Source organism: Primulina eburnea, chromosome 17 (assembly GCF_022965805.1).
Source record: "Primulina eburnea isolate SZY01 chromosome 17, ASM2296580v1, whole genome shotgun sequence".
NCBI lineage: Eukaryota > Viridiplantae > Streptophyta > Magnoliopsida > Lamiales > Gesneriaceae > Primulina > Primulina eburnea.
In genome coordinates this window covers 28,612,695-28,632,275 of record NC_133117.1, presented here as the reverse complement: position 1 = coordinate 28,632,275, position 19,581 = coordinate 28,612,695, and the positions used below count along the sequence as shown (strand labels likewise).

General features: G+C 38.8%; 3 protein-coding genes and 2 pseudogenes across 3 annotated transcripts; 1 reads left to right on the top strand and 4 right to left on the bottom strand.

Moving 5' to 3' along the window:
* Nucleotides 1-243: 243 nt before the first annotated feature.
* Nucleotides 244-3,193, bottom strand: LOC140817773 (importin subunit beta-1-like). The gene is made up of 2 exons (XM_073177555.1): nt 774-3,193; nt 244-681 (listed from the first exon to the last, which is right to left on the bottom strand). The coding sequence occupies exons 1-2, from the start codon at nt 3,191-3,193 to the stop codon at nt 477-479; spliced, it is 2,625 nt and encodes an 874-aa protein (XP_073033656.1). The 3' UTR covers nt 244-476.
* Nucleotides 3,194-5,782: 2,589 nt separating this feature from the next.
* LOC140818219 (nudix hydrolase 15, mitochondrial-like) lies at nt 5,783-8,175 on the top strand. The gene is made up of 4 exons (XM_073178112.1): nt 5,783-6,121; nt 6,446-6,588; nt 6,687-6,806; nt 6,889-8,175. Exons 1-4 carry the CDS (start codon nt 5,932-5,934, stop codon nt 7,111-7,113), a joined length of 678 nt encoding a protein of 225 aa, XP_073034213.1. The 5' UTR covers nt 5,783-5,931; the 3' UTR covers nt 7,114-8,175.
* LOC140818217 (BAG family molecular chaperone regulator 4-like) lies at nt 7,277-10,287 on the bottom strand (annotated as a pseudogene).
* An 805-nt stretch (nt 10,288-11,092) lies between these two features.
* On the bottom strand, nt 11,093-15,726 carry LOC140818486 (uncharacterized; annotated as a pseudogene).
* A 1,267-nt stretch (nt 15,727-16,993) lies between these two features.
* Nucleotides 16,994-19,528, bottom strand: LOC140818012 (uncharacterized). The gene is made up of 4 exons (XM_073177805.1): nt 18,904-19,528; nt 18,458-18,692; nt 17,675-18,329; nt 16,994-17,578 (listed from the first exon to the last, which is right to left on the bottom strand). The coding sequence occupies exons 1-4, from the start codon at nt 19,526-19,528 to the stop codon at nt 16,994-16,996; spliced, it is 2,100 nt and encodes a 699-aa protein (XP_073033906.1).
* Between the last annotated feature and the right edge of the window lie 53 nt (nt 19,529-19,581).

The window sequence follows — 19,581 nt, the reverse complement described above, 5'->3', positions numbered from 1 at the left end:
GACCTTTTTAGACATTACTACACTATCCGAGTACAGAAAAGATGCACATACCTCAGTTTACACCATTCGCCAAGGAAAGCTTTTGACACCCGAGCAGAAGTCTAATCCAGCTGAATTTGCTGATTGTTTGCACTGCCTTCCCAAGTGCCCGACACATGGAATGAGTTGATTTATGCCTATATTATCAGTTCTTGATTCAAAGAATATGTACAAATGTTTACTGAATTACAATAAACAAATCGATAAGCGATAAAATACCATTAAATTAATGGTAATCACAGATTTATGATAAATGAAGGATCAAAACTTGCGACACGATTAAGAATATCTGATGAGTTTTTTGTTCGTCATTTCACTTCATCCACATTGAACAAAACTCGATTGTACGTGACCTTGACCCACATCTTCGTGAGTACCCAGACAACTCAGCTTAACACATAACATATAAGGCTTGGATAAAAGCCGAGACACAATGCTCAGCCATTTACAGAAAATGCACGACCAATCATCCCTTGTGTCCATGCGGCTGTTTCTTTTAGCTGTTCATCATCCGACTGGAGGCACTCACCTAATAATTCTGCGCAGAATGAACAATCCTTGAACAGTGCCTTTATATTTGAGCCCAGTGCATCTGCTACGTCACCCAAAACTGCCACAGCTGCTTTTGTCACACTCTCATCCCTGTGAGTTAGTAAAAGCGTTAAAATGCCAAATAATAATAATAACACTAATAATGATAGATATAGATGTACAAATGAATTTAGTTAATATACCTCTGTTTGTCTTTGGCAACCAAATCTATGAATTGCAGAAGATGAGGAGCATTCGGTAGCATGATCTCAGCCTTCGAATTCTTGAACCCCTGAAGAATTCCTGAATAACCCTCGAAAATACTGCGTCTGAGCAGGTTGCCATAGTCCATCATCTCTTCATCAGTGTAATCCATCTGAGCACACACTTCTGAAGCGCTCTGCATCATTGGTAGTACATAACTAATGTACTTCTCAAAATGTTCACTAATTGCAAGAGCCATGTCACCAAAGCAAGAAAATATGGCAGGCTTCACAGAGCGGTGTAATTCAGCACTGGAGAGATCCTTGAGCAGAAGTGTCATAATCCCATCACAATACGGCAAGATCTTTTCATCCAATGCACGGGCAATGTCACCAACAACCCCAACTGAAATGGCACAAACCTGATATTCCTCAAAATTTTGCAAACCCATTTCTAGATATTTGTAGAACTCTTGCATGTACTTCCCAAACTCTGGCCCGGTGGCATAAGCCAGTGCACCGATAGCAAGCATAGCTTCTTCATGAACTGTAGAACTACGGCAAGCAAAAACATTGAGGAAAAGCAGCATGATTTGATCAGCCACCTGTAATATTATGGGCTTAGTTTCATCTGCACTGCTTACTTTTTGAATGATAACCTGAAGCACACCACAGAGAGAGGCTTGTAAATCTCCTTGCTTTTCCCTGTCATCAGATGATAAAATTTGAAGATTTAAAGTTTGCTCCAACTTAGACATGACAACAGGGAGAAGTTTGGCAATGATCTGAGATGTCTCAACAAGGTTCGAACTCCTAACAACCTCGTTTAGTGTTTCATAAGCAGAAGATCTGAGTTTAGAGTCACTGCCATCAGTCCGATCGGCTGCGGCGATCAGACAAGTCATGATGTCTGGAATGTAATGTGTGAGAAGGGAAGAGCTTGGCCCAGCATCCTCATACCCCTGAGCAAGAAAATAAATAGCTCCACAAACCTTCTCAGCCACATGTGGAGCATCTTTTATACTTTCCAACAAGACGCCCAAAATTTTCTGAAGGTTAGTAGGCGTGATTACAGAGAAACCACTAGCCGGCGAGTGGAGCAACTCAAAGATACGACTAAGAGTCCAAGCAGTTGTATCTTTCACATGGCTGTTTTCATCTTTCATCGCATTGAGTAGGAAATCTAAGCCAGCATTCACCATGGGAGATAGCTTCTCAATGCTTGGTCCTTCAAGGATTGAGCCAAATGCATATGTAGCGGCTTCCCGTGATCTCCAGTCAGTCTTTGATATGTTTGTTTCTACAAAAGGCATCACCAGAGGAACAACTGCATCCCCTACAGTCCTAGCAACAAGACAAAGGCAAGTGCCACCAGCCATTGCTAGATTCCAAATCCCATCATCTTGGTCTTGGTCCTCATCCTGCTTAAGTAGAGTTTCTAGCAGCATAGGCACTAAAGTGGGAAGTGCTTTTTCAATAAAATGTGAGTGTGGGGCACTAGAATCACCACTCTCGGGGACTTCGTAATCTTGAAGCTCTAATTCTTCATCACAAATGGAGCTCCAGAACTCTACTGCTTGAAGGGCAACAGCCTCCTCATCTCCTTTGACTGCATTAGATGTAAGCTCGAAGATCTTTTGCATATAAGGTTCAAGGACCTCATAGTACGTAGATGCAATGGAAACTAGACACTCAAATGCAGCCTGTCTGATTTCTGTTTCTTTTGCCAATGCAGCATCACATGTCACCTTCATGATATAGTTCCTCTCCATCTCATTTTCAAAGTTGGTCCGAGCAAAATCGAGGGCATTCAATAAAGCCCTAGTTGCAGCAAGACGGACTTCCGTGCTTTGCTCTGAAACATTCATTCCTTGAACAACAGCTGTTAGAACAGAATTGACTTCATCTTGAACGAGATCTTCGTCGGATATCTCCTCACAGACATAACCAAGCGATTCAAGGGTAGCCTGTTTCAGGGATGCGGGTTTATCTGGTTGAGTCATATTGGCAAGCAATGAACCAACAAGTTCTGGCCATTCTTTCCGAGGAATTTCAATTGAAGCTATCTTTGCAATTACTTGGGCAGCAGTGTGACTAGCTTCCTGAACAGAAGATCCAAGGGTATTCAACAGAGAGTTTTTTATCTGAGATTTAAACGTGTTGTCAATTGTTATCCATTGTTGGACAAGGTGTTCCTTTGTCGCAGCTTCCTTAGCATCCAATGAGTTCTTAAGGACAATACCAGCAAGTCTTCGAGACTCTGTGGGTTTGCCATCATTGGAAAGTTCAACAGACAACGATAACAAGAATCCCGGCAAGTTTTGATCCCGGAACTGACCAAGAGTATTTTCTGCCCCAGTTCGAACATTTGCATCAGGTGATTGAGCAGACAATAGATACTGGGTGATCTCCAAAGCCATTTCTCCTGAACTTAGTAAGTTACTATATTATTCTTGAAAGTTACTAGAGAGAATATAAAAAGTGACAAACTACTGACAATAATAACAAGACAAAATTCGATGAACAAAACATAAAAAACAAACAACATAGGTCAAGCACATCATATTCTTCCCCGAAAATTGACTAGGCCGAAAAACCCCAAATACTGTTTCTGCTTTAATCCACCAAGAGATATTAAATTGGGTCGACAGAATCCAATAATTTCTTCTTAATCTTTACCCGAATAAAACGAACAAAAATTTCTTGGTTGAAATAATAAATACGATCAATCACAAGCCGAGCTCAAACCCTGAACTTTATCTTCAAACACTTCCAACGGAAACATCTAATAAACAAACTAACTAGCTTAAAACACCAATTTCAGCAACACCACAATCACGAGAATGAAGCAGTACCCATGAAAAACTTCAAAACTAAGCATACAAACAGTTTAATCTAAAATCAATCACCTCAACCGCCATAAACAGATTGGACATTTCGCAAAATTATCTCGCATACAGATAGATCTAAAGTCAAATATTACAGTATACAACCACGAGTACCTACCTAAAGAACAAAATCAAAATCCCTTGGACCGAAACAGCAGCAGCTAGGGTTTCTCCCTCCTCCTCTTTGCTCCTCCCACCAGTTTCCAAGTGAAATCTTCCACCAATACACAAATTTATCCGCTCTAATCGATGAAAAAATCCAAATATAGATAAGAAAATAAGTAAACAAATCTTCCGATTGTGAAAAAATCAAAATCGACGCAGACAGTGGAGAGAGATGGTTTTCGAATGGCGAGAAGAAGCGGGAGCAAGTGGATGAATGACGTTTATTGAAAAATCATTCAAAAAAGCACCGGGCAGCGGCACAACTGCCCGTTCTGCCCGACCTTGGCCAACTCCAAAAACCCTAAAAGCTATTAAATTCGCACGTGGGGAACAAGGTATGAAAGGACTCCGTTGGGCTGAGTTATGAAATACAAAATTGGGTTTATTAATTTGGACTCGTTTGCATTTGGGCCTAATTCAAAATCCAACTGAGTGAGAAAAATAAAGATGCTATTTATTAAACACTCCTGTCCCAAATTCTAATTTATCTATATCTCTATCTATCTATACTATATATTAAGGTTGGCCTAATAGAAACAAAATAGATCCCAATTTTTTTTTTCTATTTTGCCCTTACCAAATTTACAATTTTGTTTTTTTTTAATTTTAAAAAACAATTTTATTTTTATTTTTTTAAACTCAAACAATTCAAATAGCACTTTAGTCCCTCGATAATGTGTCAAATTTCACTTTTAATAACTCGGTAATTATAAAAAAGACCGTACACATACGCACCGTATGTATAGAGTAGCTAGTACTAATTTAATTTTGATATGATCAGAAAGAATATTTTCTCTGAGAAAAGTTGTACATTGGGATATTTAATGGCTTTAATTAAAATCAGTTCTATCAGTATTAAGGAGTGTGTGCAAAATTCTGTTCTCGTAGAAGTGATTAAATTTATAAATCAGGAAAAAGTGATAAAATAAAAAATCAAGTTGTTAGTTTTTTAAAATAAAAGTGAAAAGTTGAAATATAACGTGTTTTATAAATAAGCGATTCTCACACTAGTATTTTATAATAAATATATATATATATATATATATATATATATATATATATATATATATATATATATATATATATATATATATATTAGAGAACTATTGTCTTTCTGCATTTATTTGAATGAATGAAAAAGATAAAACAAAAACATTGGAGGTAAGTGTCCGTCCGGAGAAATTTCTATTTATTTACCAAAATATTATAATCAATTTTGAAGAATTAGATTGGTCACAAGATCAGTTTTGAGATTTTACTTAAATTGTACATAAGCAAAAAAAGCAAAATATGGGGTTGTGGAAAAACATAAAAAAAAACCTGATTTTGTTTTAAGTTAAAAGAGAATAATAATAAATATAATAAAAACTAGTACGTACAGAATTCGCAAACATAAAAATTTTAGAATATTGATTTTTATGTGTTATCTACAAAACCTATTCCAAAATTATCAGTCATTATTGAATTTATATTAATTGGGTTCAACAGGGGCTAACACGCAGGTGAATGGAGCATAGCCGGATTCACATTTAAGTCATAGCAAGTAAATTAAGCCTAGCTACATCAAGCAAACCTAACCACATTTCCAAAAGGGTGCATATATATAATTTTTTAACGTCAATGTGTCTCAGTAAACTCGTCCAAAAAAGTGTTGATAGAGATAATCGAACTCATAATAATTGATCAAATATCTCAATTTATTCTATCAACTCTAACACTTTATATCGATGAAATCAATTGGTGAAGACAAAGTTGGAATTTGGCCTAAACATCTTCAATTCTGAGCAGCTAGATCCATTCTTTTAAACTTGCCCCCAACAACACGCAATGCCCAAGCATGCATTATATAACATGATACATGTAACAATAAATAAATATATATATATATATATATATATATATATATGTGTGTGTGTGTGTGTGTGTGTGTGTGTGTGTGTATTTCATGTTGTAACGTCACATATAAGATTCTCATTCCAAAAAGTTATTGTGACTTTGAATATGGAACATTTGCTTTCCTTTGGAATATATGCATTAGAATTTGGAAGCTGTATTGGCATGAAATAGAAAGGGGAGTGAATGTTAGTTGTTCTACTGTAACGAATATGGCTGAATGTGAAATCCTCCATGATCGACTGAAAGAGAAGCTAATAGCTGGCGAAAATGGAATTCATCACTCCGCGGTTTCACCCCGGAACAAGAGAGCAGCGGTTTTGATATGCTTATTTGATGGAAAAGATGGAGAGTTGCGCGTAATTCTGACTAGAAGATCCATGAAATTGTCGTCTCATCCAGGTATGTACATTAACATTATTATTGCTTTAGAGGAAAAAAAAACCTGATTCAATATTATATTAGATTCCGTGCATATGTCCGTTTGGTTCGAAAAATGAGATGATGAAAATTAACATAATGATTTAAATTACATGAAACAAAAATATATCATCAATTTATATCTTATGATTAACACCAATATGGTGCGTAAATATTTGGTTAAAGCGATCTTTTCTGGAAATATTGTCTTAAGTTTGACGTAAGTGTGAGAAGGCGTTAAAAGTACAAACACCGGACGAACTTTTGGATAAGTTAGTCTCTGGTTTTGTGGAATCACTTGTGTAGGAGATGTAGCTTTGCCTGGAGGCAAGATGGATGAAGGAGATGCAGATGACAGCGCCACTGCTTTAAGAGAAGCTATGGAAGAAATTGGTTTGATGCCGAATCTTGTCCAAGTGGTGGCCAACCTAGAGCCGTTTATTTCATCGGTACATGTGTTTTTTCTACTCGTGTTTTACGTAGCATGCAGTTACAAATACTCAGTACGATGCTGATTCATGCATGCATTTACTAACATGATAAGCAGAATCTACTGAGTGTGGTGCCAGTAGTAGGGCTATTGTCTAAAGTAGAAGAGTTCGATCCCGCACTTAATGAAGATGAAGTTGATGCCATATTTGATGCACCACTGGAGATGTTTCTCAAGGTTAGAGACAGTTGCCCTTCTCATAGAAAACCTATTTATTCTCATGGAATATAATTTGTGCTGTACTTATTACATGTTGCAGGAAGATGGTCGGCACAGATGTGAAGAAAAACAGTGGGGAAAGTGGAAATACGCTTGCCATCTGTTTGATTTTGAATCGGATGAAGGGAGGAATTTCATTATAGGGGGGCTAACTGCAAGCATTCTAATTGAAGCTGCCTCAATCATCTACCAAAAGTCTCCATCTTTCAACCAAAATCTTCCAGATTTCAGTCAATTACAATGGGCCTTGAACTCTACGATATAGCCACAAATATGCATGACATTATAGTTGAAATTACCGACAAACAACGTACGGATACAGTAGATAATAAGAGCTGTTACTCAACTTTACTGCATGAAATTTAACTTTCATAAGCACGCAATGTATATCTTTTAAATTCTTCAAGAAAATAAAAAGTATCGAAGGATAAAAAAAAGATTTCGCTCAGTGATAAAGAATCCCAAATTCCAGGTTATGATGATTTTCACTAAGCGACAGGAAAAATAAAAGTAACTCGATTATCTACACCAATCATCAAGAAAAGCGAAGGCTTTTGGTGCGTTTCATATATAGTATTTTCCACGATTCGAACATAAACTACTCAAAGCGTTCCCAATTCTGAGTTACCTTCGTATTAGAAGATGGCACATTATAAGGGTCAGAATGTGGCACCGGGTGAGAGGGAGGGTGCGGTGCTGAAGGTGGATAGGGAGAGTTGGAATGTGGTGTGGTATAAGGGTATGAATTATGCGCCGCAGTGGATGGGGAAGTATATTGCCCGGGATAAGGAGCTGAATAGGATATTGGAGGCGGAGCAGTAGCATATTGCACTTGATATGGGACTAAATGTGGCTCTGCATAGTTGTGATAATAGGAGGAATATGGGTGGGCATAATAACCAGAGTATGCCATTGGATAAGGGCTGGAATGAGGTTCAGAATAAAGGTTAGAATGTGGTGCAGCATAAGTGTACGAATGTGGCACAGGATAAGGGTTGGAATGTGGTTCGGAATAAGGGTTGGAGTGTGGGTCGGGATAATGGTTGGAATGAACCTCGACATGTGGGTCGGAATGAACTTGGGGATAAAGCTTGGACTGTGGTGGTGCCACAGAAGTGTTGGGGTGAGGAGCCACTGAAGGATCCAAAGGCGGTGCCTCAGAAGGCAAAGAAGAAGAAGGTAAAGGGGCATGGGAAGGAGCAGAAGGTGGCACGGGCTGAGAGGTGGAAGCTGGCACATATTGAGGAGCAGAAGGCTGGTGCAGTGGGAGGAATGTTCGAACTTCCAGAATCAGGTTCAACTGTCCTTGGAGTGCTTATAGACTCTGTATTATTAGCATCGCTAGTGATACTCGAGTTTTTTGATTTAAGGATGTCCATCGTATCCACCAAGCTTTGGACACGGCGCACCTGCACATAATATAATTATATTAGGATGATATTACCCTTTTTCAATAAAATTGTTCCAACGGTAGCAACAACATTGCATCTTGACCAGTGAGATGGAAAGAAAAAATCTAGAGTCCCTTTAAATAAGATCAAAGCCACACGGTGATATAGCACTCAGTAAATCAACTATAAGAAGAGGGATGGAAAGGTAAGCAAAGCAAGAAAACACAAGGAAATCATAAAGCTTATTTACCAGATGTAGCCAAAATCTCTTTAAAACCAATGGGCAGGACAGCATAAAAAAAAGAAAAAGAAAAACATGTATGCATCATATAAAATACGAGCGGAGATATCAAGAGAATACTAACCTCCTGTTTTCTCTGAACTTTCCCTTCTCCTTCAGCCTCAACTTTCGTCCAATTTAAGCAACTGCCTCATAAGCATCTCAATTAAATAAAGAATATCCTTCACGTCAACCTTGGTTCCACTATCCACAACAACTTTCAATGCAGAAACCTGTCCTAGTTTAACAAAATTCCACATCATATTACATCCACAGTTATTAGAAAATCATGGAGTGTGCACCTAGATTTACAGGGAGGTGAAACTCCATGCTTACGTCCAGACATGAGCTATGGTGCATTTACATTACATGTGAGTAATTTTTTTCATATATTTACATTCAAGCATATAAATCCTTTTAGCACTTCACATCAATGAGGATGTGCTTCGCCTTGCACCTCGAACCCTTGATGTATGATATTCATGTGCCTTAAAGGCCTCTTGCTTAAACAAAAGGCACCAAACACTAAAGAAGAAAGAGGAACCAAAGAGAAAAAGATCAACCTTTTCCGAGAGCTTGTCAACCTCCTCCCGAACTTCAGCAACAGCAGCAGCTCCTATTGAGATTGCATTAGTTTCCTTCACTTCTTCAGGGATTTTCTGTTCAGAGGACAGGTCATCAACAAGTGACACCTTGGAGTTGTTCTTCACACCGGCAGACAGCAAATTATCATCGTCTGCTTTTTCTATACCCCTGAACAAGAGTTTAAGTAGTTCAGACTTCAATCCCATTTTTTGACCCGCCACAGATTTCAGATGACCTGTAAAAGTATCCCAATTATACAGATATGGTAGTGGGGCCGATAATTATCAAATAAAACAAGATTGAAAAAGAGATGGACCTGATTTTTCACAAGGTGCATAAAAAAGCAACTAAAAAACTAAATTCCACTATTTTAACATCTGCACAAGAATCAGGAAAACACCCTAATATTCAAGTCAGACATGCATCACATTTTAGATGTAACCATTGAAAAACAAGAAATACCTAAACTTCTTGACAATTAGAGCATCCAAAACAAACAAAAATACAGTTGAAATTCAAGTCCAGATCTTTTCCACATTGAATGTTAAGTCATACTTCATACATGGGTCTCCTTAATAAACTGAAACACTATAAATGTTTCCACGGTGACTTTCTATCAAAATTCATAGCCAAAATCCAAGAATAAAAGGATCAATCTTAAGCAATACATCTGCGTGAATTTAAGACACCAATATGCAAGAAACATCACGAGAAATCCATAAAACCAGTCAACTTCCAGCAAAACTATTGCTTTATTCATCATCATGTACAAAAAACCTTAAACAACAAATCAACAACAAACACGTAATTCTTTATTCAACAAAACCATGGACAAAATAAAAACAGAAAAGAAAAATACCAAAGCTGGAATCAGAGGGCACAGAAACTTCACACCCATTATCCCCATGTGAGACCTTGATGTTAATCGTCACGGGAATATGATCGGCGCCCAATCCCGGCCCGATTTCACCGTTTTTCTCCCCATTTCCGGGGGTTGGATCCGAACCCTTTACTGGCCTCATTAGAGAAAAGGGTTTTGGCGCAGAGTGGAGAATTGGTTGGTGAATTTTCGTGGCGAGCAAAATTTTGAGGGCAGGGCTTTCGTTTGAACGATGGAAAAATTGGGTCGTTTACTTTGGCCGAATTGCCGTGGTTCGAAGAAAAGTTGAGATGTCAACCAATGCGATTTTTAGGTCAACATTAGTTTTATTTATTTTGCTTTTGTTTTCTAGTTAAATAAATTTATAACAATACAGCAAAATATAAAATTTTATAATTATATATAGAATGTTTATTTACCATTAAATATTTACACTTTGACCTCAACTATTTTGAGATTAATGAAAATGGTTTTTTCTTATATCTTCTTATAAAGAATCAACTTGAAACTTCAATTTTCAATCGGTCTAATATTTTTGATCTTTTAGTGATCGTAATAAAAACAATTATTTCGATATTAGTGGAGATAATTTTTCTTATATACTCGTAACTCGTTTTACTACACTAAGATTCTTGGTTTACTATCGTTTCAAATCTTGACCGATTTTCCTAATCTAGGATTAGCAACACTCTTTGGTATTGTTTGGTGTGCATGATAAGGCCATCTCCAATCCATAAATCTATTTTGGTGCAGTTTCTGCACCAAAATAGTGCATTTTCTGCACCAAATGTAGCATTCATCTCCAACTCATTTACTTCAAATTTTACACTAAAAAGTATATTCCTATAATATTCTTTTTGTTTAATATTTATTTATAAATTTAAAAATACAATTATAATTAATGTCAAAATAGTGCATTTTCTGCACCAAATGTAACATTCATCTCCAACTCATTTACTTCAAACTTTACACTAAAAAGTATATTCCTAGAATATTCTTTTTGTTTACTATTTATTTATAAATTTAACAATATAATTATAATTAATGTTAACATTAGTATTATAATTATAATTGTATTTATTAATAGTTAAATTAATTTATTTGATTCTTATATATATTAACTCTAATATTTATAATACGAATTAATACAAATGCTTCATTATTAAAATTGACATAATTTTAATACAAATAATTTATTTTTAGAACTTAATATGAATCCAAATACAAATATCTGAACAACTATATTCCTCCCACAAATAATCAATTAAAGCATTTCGTAGTGCATAGTGAGCATCTTTGTCTTTTATCCTTTTATATCGAGCGAGAAATTCTTGAAATCTGATATTCTCATCGACAACCATTTCTACATCCGGAGTTGGTGCTTCTCTCAAATCTTCAATGGGTGCGCTAAGGTCACGTTCATTTTCGATAATCATATTGTCCATTATAATACATGATGTCATTATATCATGTAAATGATGTTTCTTCCAAGCACGTGCTGGAGATGTCACAATCGCATATCGAGATTGGATAACACCAAATGCACGCTCCACGTATTTTCTACAGGATTCTTGTTTCATTGCAAAATATTTCTTTTTTAGAGCGTGTGGATCGTGGATAGATTGTACAATAGTTGACCATTTAGGATAAATATCATCAGCCAAGTAATATCATGTATCATATTCTTTTTCCTCCAATTGTATAATGAGCTCGAGGGGCAATACCTTGTGCGATGTTGGAAAATAGATTGGACGATCCCAAAACATTTATGTCATTATTGGATCCGGGCATACCAAAATATGCATGACATATCCAAAGGTCGTAGTCAGCTACTGCTTCTAAAATTATTGTTGGAGAACTACTACGACCTGCATATTGACTCGCCCAAGCCGTTGGACAATTTTTCCACTTCCAAGGCATGCAATCAAGACTTCCCAACATTCCAGGGGATCCGCGTTGTTTACCAATATAAAGTAACTTGGCAAAATCATTGGCAGTAGAAGATCTCAAGCATCGCTCAGCAAAAACTTCTACCATCGGCTCGACAAAAGCGTTGCATGCATTGAATTGCAGTGGACTCTTCAATTTTGATATATTCATCCGTCGCATCCGCGGGTAATGCATAGGCTAAATTCGCAAAGCAGCAGTTGTTTTTTGAATATTCGATAGCTCGAGACGCCCCACACTATCACTTCTTTGAGTGAAGTAAATATCATGATTTTTTACTTCGTCAACTATACGAAGAAAAAGATTTCGACACATTCGAAATCTCCGTCGGAACATTGCTTCGTTATATCTTGGTTTATCGGCAAAGTAATCGTTGAACAGATTACGGTCGACAATTTCCCGATCACGGTGAATTACTATATGACCTGGTATTGAACCTCCGTGTGTGACTTCTTGCTCTTGGTGGATAATGTAGGTAGCAACCAACTGTTGATCTTGTGCTACAATATTCAATATTGCATTTCGTGTATTATCCAAATTCTCAAAATCATCCATCCAATTAATAGGTGTTTCATCTTCATTATCAGACAATGAAGATGAACTAGAGGATGATGTGCGAAATTGGAAATGAGAATTCATTTTCAAGTTTGTGAGAGCGTAGAATGTGACGTGAGAATCTAGGATATTTCGTTGCATTATATAATAATTTATCAAAAAATATGACCGTTGGATGAGATTGTCTTATCTACAATCTATCCGTTAAATTAGATTGTGTTATCTACAACCTCATCAGTATTATGACCGTTGGATGAGATTACATCTAATCTTGCCCGTTGGACTGAGATTACAATCTTATCATCATATTGACCATTGGATGAGATTGCCTTATCTAGAGTCTGGCCGTTGGATTGGATTGTGCTATCTACAACCTTATCCGTATTATGACCGTTGCATGAGATTACATCTGATCTTGCCCGTTGGATGAGATTACAATCTTATCTTCTTTCTACTATAAGTAAATAGATCCGATTCATGAGATCATCACAGCTTTAATTTTCATTCCAATCAAATCTTTATTCCAAGCAATTCAATGACTTCAAATTCTAGAACTGCTTCTTACAATGTCGAAGAAGACAGAGTCTTATGTCATATGTATCTTGATATATCCCAAAGTCCTATAATAGGTATCAATCAATCCAAAGATCAGTTTTGGACTTGTATCGAAGAAGCTTACAACATCAGCAAACCAAACAATCTACATGTACGTAACAAAAGATCATTGCACTGTCGCATGAGAAATATACTTCGTGAAGTTGGAAAACTAAGGGGATGCATTCGTCAAATTGAAACTCTCCGCCCAAGTGGCGCATCAGAAGAGGATATTGTAAGTATTTCTTATTCAACTATTTATTAAATACCAGTTTAATTTATTATAAGATAATATTTGGATATTTTCGTACAGTTAAATTGAGCAAAAAATTGTTCATGCAAGATGCTGATTTTAGTATAGGATTCAAATATGATCATGTGTGGTATATTATGAAAGATATGGAGAAATTATCGAGTGACATCAATCCAATGAGCGCACCAGCAAGAATGCATGTCACCAGTTTGGACTCGTAACAGTCAGATAGCCAGACACCAAATACTCAATATCAGGTTCTCCTGGATTAACTCTGTTTTCAATTAATTTAAGTAGTGATGAAAATGCAGGCGGAACTTCATCCCAGCGACCTATTGGTGTTAAAAAATCTAAACTAAAGAAAAAAAGGGACGCCGATATGTTGGAATTGATATCTACAATGAAAGAAGGGCATCACGATCTTATAAATGTATTACAAAAAGGATCCACCTGAACTTCAACAAAGTTATGAGATGAAACTCCTAGCATTGCAAAATGAGCAGCTCAAATTAGCAAATCAACAAAAAAAAATTGAAACTAGACAACAACAAATAGCATTAGCAACCCTTCAAGAGGAGAATAAAGTTTTGTACATGGATTTAAGCACGATAGGTGATCTTGAAATTCGCGAAATTGTTCGAAAGGAACGAGCCAAAATGTCACGCCCCGAGACCGGGGTTAGTTGACATCGGCCTGCTCTTCGGATTTATCCGGGGAGGGGAGTAAGGGGTGAGTATTTTGGGAAATACTCAGCAAGTGGGGGCCGTTTGAGTACAAAATAACAACATGCAAAATTTGAAACACAATAACTTGTACATCATTCACATTACATGCATAACATTTACCAGACACTGAGATTCCTCGACTTTCTATGGTTTACTGATATCAGTCCCTAATTTTTACTCATCTAAGGGGGCGAGGCCGAATCGGTTATATCCCCACCGTATGAGGGTCATATCATGGTTGGAATTCCTAACCATATCGGGTTGAATCCTCACAGTGTTAAAACATAAATCATGCCCAAAAGTCGTAACCAAAAAGGGGTAGAAGGAGAAGTGTACTCAACCGAATCTTTTAAAAACCCGAAAATACATGCACCGAAAATGCAACAATTTAAAACAAGCCCACTTACCTGAAATTATTCGAGAAAAACGTGAAAGGCTAGGATTGGTTGCACAGGAAATTTTGAATTTCCTTCTTCGGCGGCTGGACGGCAGCGCTTCGCTACTCGGCTGAGCAAATCTCGAAATACCTAGGGGAACTAGGGAGAGAAAACTCGAAAATTTGGAGGAGAGAATGGTGTGATTTTCGAGATACTAGGCCCTCCTATTTATAGGGGTTGGCTGCTATCCGATCATATATTATCCGCGCGTTTAAACTTGAATCAAATCTTCAACTAGAATCGTGATCTATCCATGATCTTGGGTGATATCTAAATCTTTCATCCCTATCAAATTTCGAAATTATCCATTAAATACACCATTGAATTCGAATTCTAAGTGTTGTATGATCCTTGGCTTGATTTTTATCTCGGTATCTCAATATCATCTCGAAATCTTAGATCCTTATCTGCTCAAAGTTCGAAAATATATACGATATTATTTTAAATTCTTGAGTTCAAAATGTTGTACACGATTATAATTATTCAAATCTAAAATTAAAAGTATTATCATGATAAAATCGAAATCTTGGATTTTACATCCCTCCCTCCTTATGGAAAGTTTCGTCCTCGAAACTTGAGTTGAATTGATCTATGAAGAGGTACGGGTATTGGTTCTTCATCCTTTCTTCTAGCTCCCACGTGGCTTCTCTTTCAGTGTGGTTAGACCATTGCACCTTGACGTAGGTAATGCTTCGTCGCCTTAGTACTTGGTCCTTGGTGTCCACGATTCTGATGGGAACTTCTTCGTACTTCAGCTCTTCTCCCAATTTACTTTCGATCATGAGCGGTTCTACTTCTAACACGTGACTGGGATCCAAGATGTATTTCCGTAGTTGGGACACGCGGAAAACATTATGAATTCTAGACATGTTTGGTGGTAGTGCCAGTCTGTATGCCAGTGTGCCTACCTTTTCCAAAATTTCAAAGGGTCTCACATAACGGGGTTTAGCTTCCCAGCTTTACTGAACCGAACAACTCCTTTCATAGGCGAGACTTTTACGTAGGCCTTCTCGCCGATGCTGAATTCTACTGGCCTTATTTTCAGGTCTGCCCAACTCTTTTGTCAGTCTTGAACTGCCTTGAATTTCTCTCGGACAACTGTAACCTTGTCTACTGTTATCTGTACAATTTCGGGTCCTAATACTGCCTTCTCTCCCACTTCATCCCAATATAAGGGTGACCGACATTTCCTTCCATACAGAGCTGCATATGGAGCCATCCCAATACTGTTGTGATAGCTGTTATTATAAGAAAACTCGATCAATGGTAGATGATTGCTCCAATTACTACTGAATTCTAGGGCGCATGCTCGCAGCATGTCTTCTAGGGTTTGAACTGTTCTCTCGGTTTGACCATCGGTTTGAGGGTGATAGGCTGTGCTAAGAGTAACTTTTGTTCCCATGGCCCCTTGGAAGCTCTTCCAAAAGCGTGAGATGAACCTTGGATCTCGGTCAGACAGGATGCTCACTGGTACTCCATGAAGTCGTACAATATTGTACATGTAAAGTGTAGCTAACTTGTCCAGATTGTAGTTCATACGGACCGGTAGGAAGTGTGCAGATTTTGTAAGTTTATCTACGATTACCAATATTCCGTCATGACCTTGCCTCGACTTTGGTAACCTTAAACAAAGTCCATGGAGATATGTTCCCATTTCCACTCTGGTATCTCCAAGGGTTGCAATAATCTTCCGGATCGTTGGTGCTCTGCTTTGACCCGTTGACAAATTTGGTATCTAGAGACAAATTATGCCACGTCTCTTTTCATTCCGTTCCACCAGAAATTTTCCTTAAGGTCTCGGTACATTTTTGTACTCCCTGGATGGACTGAAAACTTGGACTTGTGTGCTTCTGATAGTATTTCTTGGCGAAGGTTACCGTTGTCCGGTACACACAGTCGTCCATTAATCCATAGGACTCCCTTGTCATCAATTTTTAGGTCTTGAGACTTCCCGCTTTCGACTTGCTCCTTAAGTTTCTTTAGCTCCGGGTCTCGGTCCTGACTTGACTTGATGGTCTCTCGCAGACATGGCTAAGCGAAGAGTGAAGCTAGAGCGATCTTGCCTCCATTTTTCCTACTCAGAGCATCGGCCACTTTGTTCGCTTTACCTGGATGGTAACTTATAGTCAAGTCGTAATCCTTCAGTAGTTCGATCCACCGTCTTTGCCTCATGTTTAGTTCTTTTTGGGTGGTTCGATCTGCCGTTTTTGCCTCATGTTTAGTTCTTTTTGGGTGAACAAGTACTTGAGGCTCTGGTGATCTGTGAAAATTTCACACTTGGCGCCATAGAGATAGTGCCTCCAAATTTTTAAGGCAAAGACAACCGCTGCTAGCTCAAGATCATGCGTAGGGTAGTTCCGTTCGTGCGGTTTCAACTTCCTTGATGCGTAGGTGATCACTCTTCCCTCTTGCATGAGTACGCATCTCAGACCTTCCTTAGGTGAATTCCTTATCTTCAGTGGGTAAGATTTGTACTGGCGTGGATGCGAGCTTTTCTTTTAATGTCTGAAAACTTTTCTCACAACCTTCGTCCCAGACGAACTTGGAGTGAGTTTAGTCAGTGGTATGGCGATTGAAGAAAAACCTTCGACGAACTTTCTGTAATAACCTACCAGTCCCAGAAAGCTCCTGATGTCTTTGGCGTTCTTAGGCTTTGGTAATTCTGTAATTGCCTCGACTTTCTTGGGGTCCACTTCTACTCCTGTTTCAGAGATCACATGTCCTAAGAAGGATATACTCTTCAGACAGAACTCACATTTCTTAAACTTAGCATAGAGCTCTTTCTCTGTCAGAGTCTTCAGTGCAAGGAGGAGGTGTTTTTCATGCCCTTTCTCGTTGGAAGAATAGACGAGGATGTCGTCAATAAACACCACTATGAATCGGTCTAGGAATGGTTTGAACACTCTGTTCATTAGGTCCATGAAGGCTGCAGGCGCATTGGTCAGCCCAAAAGACATCACTGTGAACTCATAATGCTCATATCTTGTCCGAAAAGTTTTTTTGGGGATATCTTCAGCCCTGACCTTCAGTTGGTGGTATCCAGTCCTCAGATCCAGTTTAGAAAAGACCGCAGCTCCCTTAAGCTGATCAAATAGGTCGTCTATCCTCGGGAGAGGGTACCGGTTCTTGATAGTTATCTTGTTCAGTTCTCTATAGTCGATTCACAATCTCATACTCACATCCTTCTTCTTTACAAAGAGTACTGGTGCTCTCCATGGGGACACGCTAGGTCGAACTTGCATTTTGTCCAGCAATTCCTGGAGTTGCTCCTTTAACTCCTTGAGTTCAGCTGGCTCCATCCTGTAAGGTGCTTTAGAAATCGGTGCTGCACCAGGAACTAGATTAATTTCGAACTCAACTTCGCGGTCCGGGATTGTCCCTAGGAGTTCTTCTGGAAAAACATCCGAGAACTCACGTACTATTGGGATGTCTTCTATCCTTTGTTCGACTTCTCCTTGCACTTCGTTGATCATTTCTAGGTAGATGTCTTCTCCGGATTTCATGGCCTTCCATGTTTGGGAAGCGGAAAGGAGTGCTTTTTGTTTCTTGGATTTACCGTGAAATACGACTTCTTTCTGATCTGGGGTTCGAAGTTTGGCTCCCTTTACCTTGCAATCTACTGTTGCATTGTTTCTTGCTAACCAATCCATCCCTAGAATGATGTCAAAATCGACCATGCTCAACTGTATCAAGTCGGCGCTGAAAGTCTGATTATAGATACTGATTCTAAAATCTCTGTAAATTTTGTGGGTTTCGATGGCCCTATTTGTAGGTGTGGCTATTCGAAAAGGCTCATTTAGTTTCTCAGGCTTACATCCTAACTTCTTAGCAAATCTATTAGACATAAAAGAATGCGTAGCACCACAGTCAAATAACACATAAGCAGGCACTTGCTGAATAAATATGATACCTGACACGACGTCGCTTGCGTCGTCTGCCTTCTCTTGAGTCATGGCAAACACCCTGGCATTAGGCTTATTCTCCTTTGGTTTGTTGGGGTTAGCTCCCACATTCGACCCAGTTCCTTTGTTGGGCCCTGCTGGTTGGTTGGCAGTGGTAGGGCACTCTGAAATTCTGTGCCTTGATTTTCCGCATCTAAAGCATACGCCGCTGGCCCTTCGGCATTCTCCGGGGTGTCTGAAACCGCATTTGGGCACGGTTTGGGTCCTTGGTAGTTAGTGGCTTCTGAGAGTTGCCCTGAAGAAGGTCCGCTGATTGATTGGGTTTCCTGAACTTTTGACCACTTTGGGAAGACGGACTGATAAGAGGACGCTTGTTTTTATTTTCTGCCTCTCTTCGACGGATATCGGTTTCAGCTTGGATAGCTAAGCCCATAAGATCTGCAAATTGACAGGCTGATACACTGCTAAGGCCGACTAGATTTGGCTGTTCAATCCCTTCTTGAAACCGTGTAGCTTCAAGACTTCGTCCGCCATGATTGCCGGAGCATACGCCCCAAGGGCATTGAACTGAGAATTGTACTCCACTACTGACATATCTGGAGCCTGAGTGAGATTTTCAAACTCACTTAACTTCTGCAATCTGACTTCTGCCGGATAGTACTGTTTCAAAAATGTTTCTCGGAAGTTTCGCCATGTGATTGGTCCAACAGCGGTCATGGCTGGCGAGACTGCTTCCCACCATTTAGCTGCTCTGTCCTCCAGAAAAGGCACAATCACATCCACTTTGAGTGCCTCGGGACCTTCCAATAGCCTCAATTGAGTCTCGACACTCTTTAGCCAACTCTGGCCAACTTCGGGATCAGCGTCCCCTCTGAATATCGGACATCTGTTCTTTCGGAGAGACTCATAATGAAATTTGATTCCATTTGGTGGTGGTGGTGGTGGATGGGTGTTCGGGTTTCCCAACCCTTGCAGTGTTGTAGCCATAATGGTGGCTATGGCCATAAGCTCAACTTGGCTTAGGCCCACCCTGGGAGGTGGATTTCCGCCCACATTTGGATCTTCGTTATTTTCGTTGCGGTGGTTAGCGTACCGCGGGTTGCGATTGTTTCGTGGGGGTCTTCCGGCCATTTCCTACAATTGCAAGTTCTAAGAATTTGTAGTACGAGTAGGATTTATGCAAT